Here is a 13,297-nt window from a genome sequence, read left to right as displayed (position 1 = left end):
AGAAGTCGTACACAGTGTGAGTTGAGAAGTCAGAGAGAGTGAGTGCAGAAGCCGGAGAGTATGAGTCGGGAAGTTGAGAGCCGTGTATGATAATAAGACGTACGACGATATTGTAATCAGTTCGTTATATTGACTATTGCTTGTTAAACTAAAACATCATTACTTGTCCTTACTCTAAGACCCATTAAGTTACTACAGCAATGTTTAAAATTATTGGTAAAATTAACGAATGTAAATTTAATTTCAATATATTATTAGCAATGATAAATATCGTGCTTGACCATTACTTTGCCAATATTTCGTACATTTTAATAAAATTTATGTTATGTATTTATATCGTTGCTACAAGTGTTCACACGATATGAAATTCTTAGAAATAGTAATTGGAATTCAGTAGATATAGAACGGTGTAAAGAATATAATTCTAAATTTTATGCATGTGTAATGTTATATTATAAGAACTTTATGTTTGCACCATAGAATCCAATACAAAATCACGCGCTACTCTTTTATGAAAAACTTAACCGCAGATACTAAAGTAAAAAGCGTAGGCCCGCTTCTGTTCAATACAGAAGGCAACACGCGATTTATCTACATGTACGCGAGTTCGTCGAAAAACTTTATTTCTGGAGAATCCTACAAATCTCCTTCCAGCTACCGCTTCCGGTTTATTGGCTGTGAAGCGTTATGTATGCACGTTGAAGATTCCCGAGATACGGATTTACGGTCGGCGAACGAAGACGTACATATTTTAACCCCTTCTCTCAATTTCTCCCCTTCGATTCTCACTACACGTTCAGTTTTTTCCACTGCGGTATGCGTTGTTCTGCACGATCACCGACTGCTCTAGCTCTCCGCATGATTTCACTTTTGTAATTTTCTGCATCGAAATGCTTTAATAAAAAGCTCTTTAAAAAAGGAAATGAAAAAAAAAGAAATTCGATCGAACAGGGGCGATCAAATTTCGGGAAAAATCAGAACGTGGAGGGCAATGATTGTATTCACGATCGAACTGAATGCACTCGACTCGACAAACACGTGACCCTGATGACTTCTGCGATATGATATAACTATATATGTTTTTTTCTGTCATTCCTACGCTGTAGGAGATGTCAATAAAAATGCAATTTCCATGGGACGTATTGCTTCGGCAGCGATCGTAATGCCTCGCGAAAGATTTGTTTACTTACGTATCTACGATATATTCGCGCAGGAAATATGGATTCACGCCTCGGTGGAGGCAGGACGAAACATTTGGAGAACGGGCGAAGAAATTGACAGAGCTTCTTCCCTCACTTTATTCCTCTTCCCATCCCTGTTTCTACGTTCAACCCCTGTTCGTCGATGTACCGCCAACGTCGTGGAACTTTCCCGTGGCGCTTTCTTCGCGCACCATCGCGCGCCATCGCGCCCTTTATTTCCCTTACATCCGAACTACCTTTCGATCACAGGCTTTTACTTTTTCCCCGTGGCAGTCGGCTGTCGAAGTATTTTGTAATCCCAGAAAATGGTGTATCCCAAAAGGAAACAGATTTCACCCCTGAACGCGCCCTTTATGCACGTCTGAGCTCGATATTCTTGTTTCTGGCCGCGTGCTCTCAGATTTGTCGAAATCTTAACGCACTGAATTGATCCCTTTTCCTGGAAGGGAAACACCATGAACACTGTTTTCTGTTTTCTCAGAAACGAATGAAATCCTCGTTGATACAGGAACATGAAAAAGCCCCAGAGGATTTTCAATTAAATACACGCACTAGTATTCTCAATTATTCTCGATTATTCTCGAAATGGATGTACTATAAATTAAAATGTTTTTAACGCTTTTTCTTTCGGTTATCGATCGTGTCAATTTCTACTCAAACCATCAGAGTAATTGTTATACGAATTGTTTAATAATTTGACGTTTTAATAATTTGACGGATTGCAAGGAAATCTAGTGTTTAATCGAAAGTTAACAATATTCGGATTCAACATGCTCGTTGAACCATGCTGGCATTTAAATGAAAACTAATCAAATTAATATATCCATTTTAAATGTCCATTGTAACCCAGTTCCATATCAATCCATCCGTTTAATAAAACAAAGATATTTTCTCTCAATTATTCCATGTCTAACATTGATTTATTTATTTTTATCCATTTCAATCTCTAATATTACATTTACTCGACATTTTACGAATAAAATAGCAATATTTAAAAAAAAAAAGATCTAAATCTTCCGTTCGCGTATATTCTTTTATACGCGAAATTCATTATACCAGCGAATTTCTCAATTAAATTGTCAATGCATTTGGCTGGAAAGAGCCAGGAACGACGATGAAATACTCTGCGTATCGAGCAGGCTTTCGACATTAACGGGGATTCCCTCCGAAATTTATAAAGCTCGCGTTCTCTAAGCTTGCCGCATAAATAATGCATGTTCGCCGCGGAAAGAAACAGATAGAGGTGGGAAGAAGGGGGTTTACTGTGAGGCAGCTTAACGCCGCTTGTCCCCCGATCCTTTTTTGCCATCGTCGTCCGTTTAATCTGCGCGAAATTTTGCAAGAAATCCGCTCGTTGATATTCACTGGGACTCGATTCGCGTGCAGGCCTCGTCTCCATGCAAATAACGCAATTAAGAGATTCGAATATAGCCGAGATAACGCTCTCTCGCCCGCAAACAGTCAACTTTTTCTTCCGGTCTCGCCCACGCCACCTTCCCTTTCGCGTTCACCTGTATCTCGAACGATTTGCATAGAAAGTCACCCTCTAACGAAGTCGTGACCATCTTCTCTATTCGTTTTCATTGAAGGAAGAGAACTAGCAGCTTAGGTCGATTCAGTTTCCAGGGAATAGGAAAAAAGAAATATTGCACGTGGGAATAATAATTTAAAGGACGATTTCTTCTGTTGCATTAAGTTGCTGAAAGTTTACTTAATTAGTCGTATATTTATTCTTTTTAATTAGAATATGCTGAATGTGAGATATTATCGAAACTTTGATGATTTTACATCGTATTTTACTTTTATATTCTGTATCCTCAATATCCTTCTATATTGTTGTATTGTGTGGTATCATTTCTGAAGTAACGACACCATTGTGTTAAGTCCAATAATTTTAATAAAGGATAATGGTAGTGCAGAAAACGCAATAACTGATTAACATGTAATTAACAAAACAGTATAATATATACGACAGAGATAATAATGATAAAATATAAAATGATTTGCATACAAATAAGAAATTTGAAAACGGTACTGAAATAATTATGTCGGATATGACTGGTAGCCTGAGTTCAACTAGCTCCTTCCTTTTTGGAGAAAATGTCTTCGACTCCATACGTGTGTCTACTGAAAAATGGATGGCCACCATATTTTCAAGGACAGCCATGGTCAGACATCACGTAAACGTGACGACAGCCGTCAAAGTTTTGATAATTTCTATAATACGAGGAAATTTGTGTATATTTAACTCTTCCACTTTCGAAACAGTTAAATTTTACCATTATATCTAGTTTAAATTAATCATGTAAATATTCGATCTGAAATTTCAGCCCAAATTCATCCTCGAGATCGTGTCCCGGTAGACCTCTCTTATCTGAAAAATATAAACATCATTTCTAAATTAACTGTGCATGCAGGTACGTGATTTTGATAAGAGGCTCTTTAGTCGTAAACGAAAAGGTAGAGACCGGCGCGAAGAGTAAGAAGGTATGTTTCACGAGAAGCTGATTTTCGGAGAGGTACAAACGTGATTGGAATTCCAATACTTTCGTCCGTGGGAAGAAGTTCATTACAGTAACGAACGTCCGCAGACCTTTACCCCGTGGGTCAAGCTGTTCTTCATTTTCTCTCAGACATAGCGCGCGAATCGATTCGTCGTCAAGAATCTGTAAATCGTCGTATTGCGGAAATATTGAATTGCAAACAGATTTTGAGTCGTAACATGTTAAAGAAAATAATGAAAACAACAAAATAATGAAAATAATACAGCCTCGATAGCGATTTAATTTGTCTCTAATTTCAGTCGTACAAATGGCAATTTATAAAATGCCAACTGGAAGATTAGTCTAGCGTTGCGAGTTTGAAAAAGAATAACAGAACGAAAAAGAGGGAAGAATCGTTTGACGTAGCGTCGTTTCCTCCCTTCTGCTGGTCGAAGAAAAGGTTATTCACCGTCTAGAAGCGCGAAGTTGAGAGGCCGAGCCCGCCCCTTTGTCAGCCCTTTTGATGTTAACAAGAGAGACTTCAGCTTCCTATTGCCGCGACAGCTTCGACAGATTTTCGTGCACACGTGTCGATCGATTCCACCCTTTTCGCCGTCTCTTTCTTTCTCTTGCCGAAATCTTTTGTGGCCTACGGAGGTCGTGAAACGAGGGCTTCCATCATAAATAGCGTCGGTTTTCCGATTCCGATAGATGGATCGATGGAAAGTTTCAAGGTCTGTAGGAGAGAAGAAAGGGTCGACGGAAAACGAGAGAAGGCTGCCGATGTAGAAGTTGAACGAGTTTTCAACGAAATGCTCGTAAATCATAAAGAAGGTATCTGTCGATCCGTGCAGCGTTTCGTACAACGTCTAGAAACGACATATTGTTCCCGATCGAAGTGTTCGATAAATCAAACGTAGCTTGCCACGAGCATAACCAAAGTAGATCCGTTTAAGAAACGTGATAACTTTCGAGACGACCATCGTTGAGGAGGAGGTGCAATCGTATTGGCAGGTAATCAGATCGCACGGTTGACGAAGAGCCAAATGAAGGAGGATTTATTGTAAGCAAATAGAATTAGAAGTTACGAGTGCCTTGAGTAACCTCTGGTCCTGGCTGCTGTGACGCTAACCCAAGTAGAGCTAACCTGACCTAACTAAGTAATTCAATTAGAGAAGCACCGAAGACGGTACGCCCGGAACCCGTCCACGGAATCTCGGTAACGCTCGTTGTCTCGTCTCTACCTGGCTGCGTTCCGAATCGTACCCTCTGCAACTTTGTTCCCATGGTCGATTCCTTATTGCTAAATTGGCTGTAGGTTTCAGCGAGGTCACGGCTAACGAGAAACTTAAACGAATACAATTTGTAGCGAGCATCGAGTTTATACGAAAGGATCGGTGCAATCTTTTGCCGGATAAAATTAAGGGAAAAGATTTAAACGAAATACGAATATGTATTAGACGTTAAAATATTCGATTGTTTAGTTCTGGGATTCTGCGTTGAGTGCTCCATTGTTGTTAACAAATTCTTTATCAGAAGATCTTCTTTGATTTATTAACTAGAGTTCTTGAAAACTACATTAAAAATTGATCAAATCTTTTGTAGAGAAAATTCAATAAAAGAGAGCGAAAATATGGTATAGTTACGTGTTAAATATCAAAGGGCCTTTTAAAGGAAACGTTCTTTCTATCTGGAAATTCGGAGACACATGTTGCATTATTTTTAATAGAAGATCAGAAGATCTTTCTCAATTCACGAACAGATCCTTTACTTTTCTGTCTTTTTGTTGTAATCTCACCGATATTACGTACACCCACGCACTTTGATGCGCAGGTGCAGAAACTTCTCTCTCGGTGACCTGCACTTTTATTGCACTGTTAGCTGCCCGGAGAATCCGGAGAAACGCAGTAACCGCTTCAGTATGAAAATCACCGATTTACCCCACATTGCAAGATAGTTTTACAGTTTCAAATACAGTCTCACGAATATCTTCATATACAGTTTCATTTTATATCCAGGTTTCTCTTATCGTCTTAACACTATCTGCGGATATTTTTATTTTAATAAACATTTTGTATTCTTCACATAAACACGTAGAATAAAGAAATTCAACATCTCTTGCATCGCAATAAAAATTTTTAGAAATACATCTTCGAGGCATACATTTCATAAATACTTTGTGCTTCTAAGGGCCACATCGTTAATGTCAACCGAAGTAGGTTACGAGTCATCGATATAGGTGGAGCCAAGATGGAAATCGTCATTAGAGTATAATCAGCAATCGTGGGCGATTGACGTCTCTGGTATCGTCATTAACGGCACATGTAATTTGAAGAGTTATTATCGTCAAACTCGATGACTACGCGTGTTATCAGTAGTCGATTCAACAGTCCAAGAGTAAGTCCAACTTCGGTTTCACCGACCCGAGGATAGTTCCTATCGCATTTCACGCTCCGAGATAACCAGTTTCTGGCGCTAAATCTCTAGAGTCGTCGGTGTCGACTCTCAAGGCACAGGAGTCATCAGAGTCGTGCCTCGCGTTTCAGTGTCGTCGATATCTTCTCCTGGAAACCTTCTGTTGCCAATATCTTGTTCTCCTCCGTTTTAACGTTTCGTACTGTACTCTACATGGTTTCATACCCATTAAATTGCTGATAAACGTGAATTTCAAGTTTATCATACTCTGTTACGAATATGTTATATTTACATACAGTTGTATCATTTCAAAATTTGTACACATATAATATGTACGATATACATTTTGGAGATAGTATTATTTTATTTTAAAGGGCTCGTTAAAATAACACGTATTCGCTAATGACGGAGTACAATTTTCTGTAGGAATATTATTGCAATTTCCGTATAATATGAAACCCATTCGTTTTCAGACTGATATTTCTACCTTCTCTTATAATGATCCATCGAAAATTGACAAATTCATTACGGGCAAGTAAAAATGATTATGAAACTTCATACGTTCTAAATGGACAAATTCGGGCTTCAAGCAGAACTGCGCGAATCTTCTTTCAAACTTAGCTCAATCTCTATAAAAAATTACTTTGATTTAAATAAAAGTTACGTGTATTTCACTAACTATTATATATCTTCCATTTCTAACAACGTAATAAATATAATGCTCGAATTTCCAATAAACATAGAATAAAACGTTAAAAACAACTTTGTCCAAACGATTCGAACGCGTTCAGAAGAAAAAACCCGAATGACATATCGTTTTAATTAAAAGAAAAAGAGTGAAGGACGTCAGGAGCGCGAAGACACTCTACGAGCGATAAGTTTTTATGTGGAACATAGGTCCTGTTGATGGAAGAAGTTCTTCTTTCTCGAAAAGAGGTTCAGATATCGATTCTCGTCCATTCGACGAAGGACTCGGACGTGCTTGCTTTCTAAACAGCTCTCCAACACGGCAAACGACCAGTCCGATCTCGGATCGATGCTGGACTAATCTCGAAGAAACTTCGTCGGTTTGACCTCGTCGATCTTTTTCCGAAAACACGATTCCTTCGATTGCGAGATACATGTTCGATCATGTTCCCGCCGTCGTTCTCGATCGTCGCGCGAACATGCTTCGTCAAAAAGTTTTCAAGGAACGTTGAAACAGTTCGATCGTATTTTTCATCGTGCCACTGACTGTTTCTGCGTAATAACACGGCGATACACTCCGTTAGTTTCGAGGCACGTTTTCGTCTTCAAGACGTGCACCGTTTCCGTCTGGCCCGTCTGATCTCGTTTCATGAGGAGAATAAATCCATTTCTGTTACAGTGCAGCATAGGTTCGTTTCTAGTTCGATGATATCTTCTTGACGTACAAAGTGTTACATACGAATGTTGTTACTTACGAACGATCGAAAAAATTGTTTCAAGTTTATATAAATGATAACTTAATAACGATGGTTTAATTACAAAACGGTTTCATCAATGAGAACTGTCAGAAACTGTAGATCCTGTTAAAAAGATTTGTCGATAAAACGAATCTACCGTGTAGCTAGAGGCAACTGCGGTTTTGCAGTAGTATGAGCTTGGCCGAGTCCCTGGTCAGACAGTTTATCAACTAAACAGTAAAAATTCATATTTGATCAAACCTGAATTCTTTTTTTAACTTTCGTACAGATGTCTCTATGTTTTTCTTCCTTTGTATTATACATTTCTCGTTCTCATTAATTTTTTATTCCATACATTATCTTTCGGTTCCTAGAAAAATTCAAATTTTAAGACAAACGTACAGGTCGTTTATAAGCAGCGCACGCGAATTGATAAAAAATTGGGCGGTTCCTTCGCGGCCAGTCGCCTTCTGCATCATTTACGAAGAATACGTAAATTTCCCTAGCGTGTGCCATGCCATGAGAATCAACCTTAAATATCACGGACCAGTATGGATCACGCAATAACTCGGTTCATGATATTTATAACTAGTTTCTTTTATTGTTTCAACGCGCAAAATTCCGTGTATCTTGCACACGTGAACCAGGCAGGCTAAGTATTTACGTTTGTTTCAGAATAAACGAAAGCACCACGAGGTCCCAATTCCTGGCGTACTTCAGTTTCTCGTCCAAGGCGAGCGTATCCGTTGGTTGGCCAGTAAAAGGCGGAGATCCGAAGAACAACACCGGTGAGTGTGTCTTTCTTCCCGTTGCAGCAACCTGTTTCATTTTATCACCGTTTTATTTTATTGTCCAATCACGTACAAAATCTGTTTAATGACATTCGTAAAATGTAAATTCACGATATTTTGGCTCTAAATTCCGATGTATAAAATATTATTATTTAATAGAAGGAAGGATAAATGTGGCTAAGTTATAAAATAATATTTAGAAAGAACACTCTAAAACCTCTTCTTGTCGGTTGTTACTTTCGAATCTCGACAGATCTCAAGGGTAGGTGATAAAGTGCAAGGTCTTATTTTACAGGTTTACTCAGGAACACTTAAAAATCTGCAATAATAAAACTCGATCTAATTTTCTCAAGATACGAGAAAAGAACGTTTCTTGTAAAAAATCCGCGGAAATTGAAACGAAAGTTTGAGTAAAACTTACGTTAGTGCCAATTTTGAATACCAATCGAAACTACAACGAAAAACTGTAATCTCTTCGGCCGAGAATGCTTTGTACGCTACGTTTCGTGCTTCAATGAGCAATGCAAACTCGCACCGCGAAATCATAAGTCAATCAGGATACCTAGAGCAATCAAACAACACGTAGAAATTAACAGCGCCAGGTAAATTCGCCTCTTGGAGGGATATCGAGCAACGACGAGACCAAACGAATACGCTAAACTGTCCTGCCTCGCAGATCAAACATTGATCTAGATCGGTTTCCGAGTTCGTTACCGATAACTTTATCTAGCTGTAGGATATTATGCGATTGTATCATTAGCGAGTTCATTTTCGTCTGTAATAGGCAGACACCTGCGGTTCAAACGCGCTACATCGATTTTCAAGCCGGTACCCCAGCGTACAAACCAATTCACCGTTTCGAAATTAACGGATCAGCCTCGGGATACCAGATTAGTGAAGCAATGTTCAATTTCAGATAAGTTTTACTTCACAAACGTAAAGTAAAGTGATAAAAATGTTATTTAATAACATTGGAATTTTTTATGGCCAGATTTAACAAAATACAAGCGCGACGTTTATTTCGCAAATTCTCCTTGTGGAAAAATAAGAAAGTAATATAGGGTCAGATATTTTCGTTTTCGACTTAATTTTCGAGAAAATCGGATTTAAAAATTAATACTTGAACGTGGCTAATCGCCGACTGAATACGAGAAACAATCAATAGGATATCTTTCTAAATGCTAAAATAAATAAAAGATGTGAAATAAAATGTTTCCTTTTAAGGTTTCATTTTGAAGAAAATATAGCTGAAATATCCTTAATTAAATATCGGTCTAGCGCATGCGTGTGATAAATTTTAAAATTTGCTTTTCTTGGAAACAAGGTGTCTTGCGAAAGAATTTTATTCGACATTTTCGATTTATTTTTACACATAGAACGATCTCCTGTCGATTATTTAGTACTAGTCTGGAATTATTCATGTTCGAGTATATTTAGTAAATTTTCAAACTCGATTTTCTTTAAAACTGGATGAAAGAATTTTATTCTACGTTTCTCATTTATTTTTCTGCAAGGAATCACTGTGCACTCGGGCTCTGTATAATTTAAAAATATACGAACACGATACAACACAGGACAGTGGATATATTCTTCTAACAGCCATGCGTTCTTTCTGTCGCTCATTTCAAGCGAAATATGCAGATATTTCTAGGACACATTCAGTCACGTTCATCCAAAATTTTGGGTGACCAAGTACTCTTCTTTCACATCCTAATCTCAACGCTAGATTCTTTCACGTATTTCTGGCATCCAAAACTCGGCTACTTGCGATATATAATAACACCAAGTTCTCATTAATACTAATATTCTCAAATATAATAATAAAATGGGTAGTTAAAATAGGTAGTTGAGTAGCTTGACTTTATACTATAGTTGTCGTCAATAGACGACGAAATGAAAATCTAGTGAAACACGGCTGATGTTAACGAGCAACATGTTTCGTATCGCAAATTGTAGTGTATTTAGACTCGTCATCCTTTTTACATTTGAAGCGAACCATTTGTAAGAATGTACCTGTACTTAAATAACGAGTTGTCGGCTCAAACGAGTCGATGCATGCCGAATCTCCTATAATTCGTCAAATCGTTCTTTACTCACTATCGATACCCTAAGAAAATTCCACGTTAGAAAATAATTCTCATTTCTACGCTAGGGAATCAAAGAGGAAGAAATGGAAACAGAGAGGATCGAAAGAAATTCTGATTCGCAAGAGAAGATTAAAGAAAAAAGAGAATCCAATTTCAGAATTCGAACGTCGCAACGGATCACTCTAAGAGTATACACTATCTTCCATCTTGTCCGCGCAAGATTCACGGCAAAGAGGAACAAGAACGAGACGAAAGAAAAAGGGGAAAGGTTCTCGTGACAGGGGCGTCTTGGTAAGAGTATTCTTTTCCCGAGTGAAATCCTGGAAGAAAATGTGAGAAACGCTCGGCTTTCGAGGACCCTTGGTGTCCGTGGAATCTTTGCACTCGACGTTAATTCTGAACCGATGGAGAACTGAAAACGGTCGTGGCCATGGACTTTCGAAAGAGAGAAATAGAAAATTGCCAGAAAGGATGGGACGAGGGATGAAAGCGATAGCAGTCGGTGGATGCACGAATTTCCTTACGCAAACAGAGAAGAGGCGTAATTTCTGCCTAGTTAGAACGAAAATTATGCGAGCTTAAGTGCGAGATCGTCCGGGCTTAACCGAATAAGGGCAGTTTAGGATCCATGGAGAATTTAGACTGACCGAGGTAAAGCGTTAACGACACGAGCTCTCGACCACCGATCTCCATAGAAACTTCTCTAATTTGCCATTCTAAAGAGTAGTATCACGACGTTACGACCTAAATTATCTATCGTGTTCGTAACTGTTCGAATCTTGGTCGATAAAGAATTTCAGAGTGGAAGTTCAGCCACGCTCGTTGCGACGTAATGGAGATTCATGAAAAGAGAATGTTCAATTACGACGTTAGATAGAATCTAAATTATTAAATTCTGTTTTTTAACATTATGTTTATAGAGGAGAACATTTGAAGGATTGGTTAGTATTATCTTCGTCGCTATTTTCTGCTTCAGTTAAATTCTATAATTTTATCAAGTGTGATGTACAAGAATAGAATGATCAAATAACAAGAGATCTCCAGTGGATTGAACAGTCAACGACGATATAGCTCCGTACCTTTATTTGTTCAATTTGGAATTTGAAATTTGGAAAAGCGCGATAAATATAAAATGCCAACGTCGAAGTGAATTTCTAAATCAGGCAGCGCATTGGTATTTTTAAATCGTCGAAAGGAAATCATGGGAAACATAGAGAAACGCTTCTATTAATATTTGGCCCGGTGTTCGGCTATCGATGCGACGAAATTGCACGTTCCAAATTGGCAGGTAGCTGGATATTTTGGGAATGCAGTGCTGCGCGAATGACTCTAATTGGATAATGTTTCCTGGTGCAACATTCTACGCATTAATGTAAATTTCACAGCCGTTCTGCTTCGTATTCGCAGAGGCAGTATAATAACGAAATTGGTCGTTACGACAATTTTGTTTAGAACGTTGCCTTATCTCGACGCTGCAGCTGTTTAATGTAGCGCTTAACCCTCCGCAATAAACAAAAAGCAGCGGCCTCTGCATCCTATGATATCTGCGTTTCTATATCAAATCATCGAACTTCTATTCGCAGAAAAATATCGCTAAAACCATATATATATATATATATATAACATCTGTCATCTTTCCCGATAAGATTAGTTATAATCACAAACGATCCTTGGATCTACATAGGATCATCAGCATACAGGAAAGTACGAAAGGTCTGATTTATGATTTTAATCGAAGGATCCACGCGTTCGATAACGTGCCAATTATCTCCACATATTGTATTCCGCATACATATTACTTACACGCACATTGCACCGCGCTACGGGAACAATGAATAATTTATGGAGACCGAAATTGAGCCTTACGCCAGTAGCACGAGCCTGTTCGATCGATACAGCGCAGATTATTAACGGCGCATCGAATTGAATTTCGCTCGACACGCGAAATCAAAATGATGAAATCGAGGACAGGATCGTAGGACGAGGTTGAAAAGGGATGGAAAAAAAGAAGAGAAGAAAGGAGAAGAAGGGAAATAGTTGGACGTCAAAAGGACCGGTGCTGCTACCGTTACATAGATGTCACATTTTTACGACGTCCTCGTTCACTTTTTTTATACGACACCCTATTTCCTGGGAACAGCGTGACGAATGTGTGTCCATTCCACGGCGAAATAGCATTCGACAGTGTGGCCCCCGGTGGATATTCCTGCAAGAAACTTAATTCGTTGTAGGGTATATTGAGCGAAAATGGACGTTCGCGACTTCATTTAGTATCTCCAAGGGAAAAGAACAAAAAAGTAAAGAGAACGCGTTAACTAGCACCAAAAATTGAAACAGGACATAAACGATATCCGAAATTCCAATCGTTTATACAAGAGTTTTGAGAATTCTCAGGATTTTTACTCTAATGTTACGAACGACACATTCTTGTGCGTTATTTCAATTTAATTACACTGTCGTAACTAGGCTGCTGATATTTATACAAATTCGTATCTTTACGAATATGACCAAAGAAACAAAACGTAAGCAGAGATCTGTTTCGTCCAGTAAATATGATACCGAGTACTCTACTTAGATTACTTTACGTATGTTCGCGTATATGCATTCCCTGGATTTTGCTATCTTTAAATCTTCTATCAATGGATAAAAATTCGCAGTCCAGTCATTCGCATAAGAATTCCGAACTGCGAAGATAAATATCGTGAAGAAAGTAACTAACAAGAATCTATATCTTTGTTATATCATCCCAGCGAAAGCTAACACAGTAAGAAACATCGTAATATCCACAAAGCAATTTCTAACTATCATCAATCTGTACGTGATACGAAGAAATGGCAACGATAATGTCCTCGCAAAGAATAAAGAAACGAGTATATAACTTTCTCGATATCCTCG

The 13,297-nt window shown here is 38.4% G+C and overlaps 1 protein-coding gene across 13 annotated transcripts in view; it reads left to right on the top strand.

Annotated features, from left to right (window-relative positions):
- The window catches only part of LOC126918437 (uncharacterized), a 266,330-nt gene that overhangs the window by 157,340 nt on the left and 95,693 nt on the right, over positions 1 to 13,297 (top strand). For all 13 annotated transcript variants that reach the window (XM_050726334.1, XM_050726326.1, XM_050726332.1 and 10 more), the window contains exon 6: positions 8,200 to 8,312. In XM_050726334.1, coding sequence (XP_050582291.1) covers positions 8,200 to 8,312 — 113 coding nt within the window. The remainder of the gene's footprint in view (positions 1 to 8,199; positions 8,313 to 13,297) is intronic.

The sequence above is a fragment of the Bombus affinis genome, chromosome 7 (genome assembly GCF_024516045.1).
Source record: "Bombus affinis isolate iyBomAffi1 chromosome 7, iyBomAffi1.2, whole genome shotgun sequence".
Classification (NCBI taxonomy): domain Eukaryota; kingdom Metazoa; phylum Arthropoda; class Insecta; order Hymenoptera; family Apidae; genus Bombus; species Bombus affinis.
This window is presented reverse-complemented; position numbering and strand designations above follow the sequence as displayed.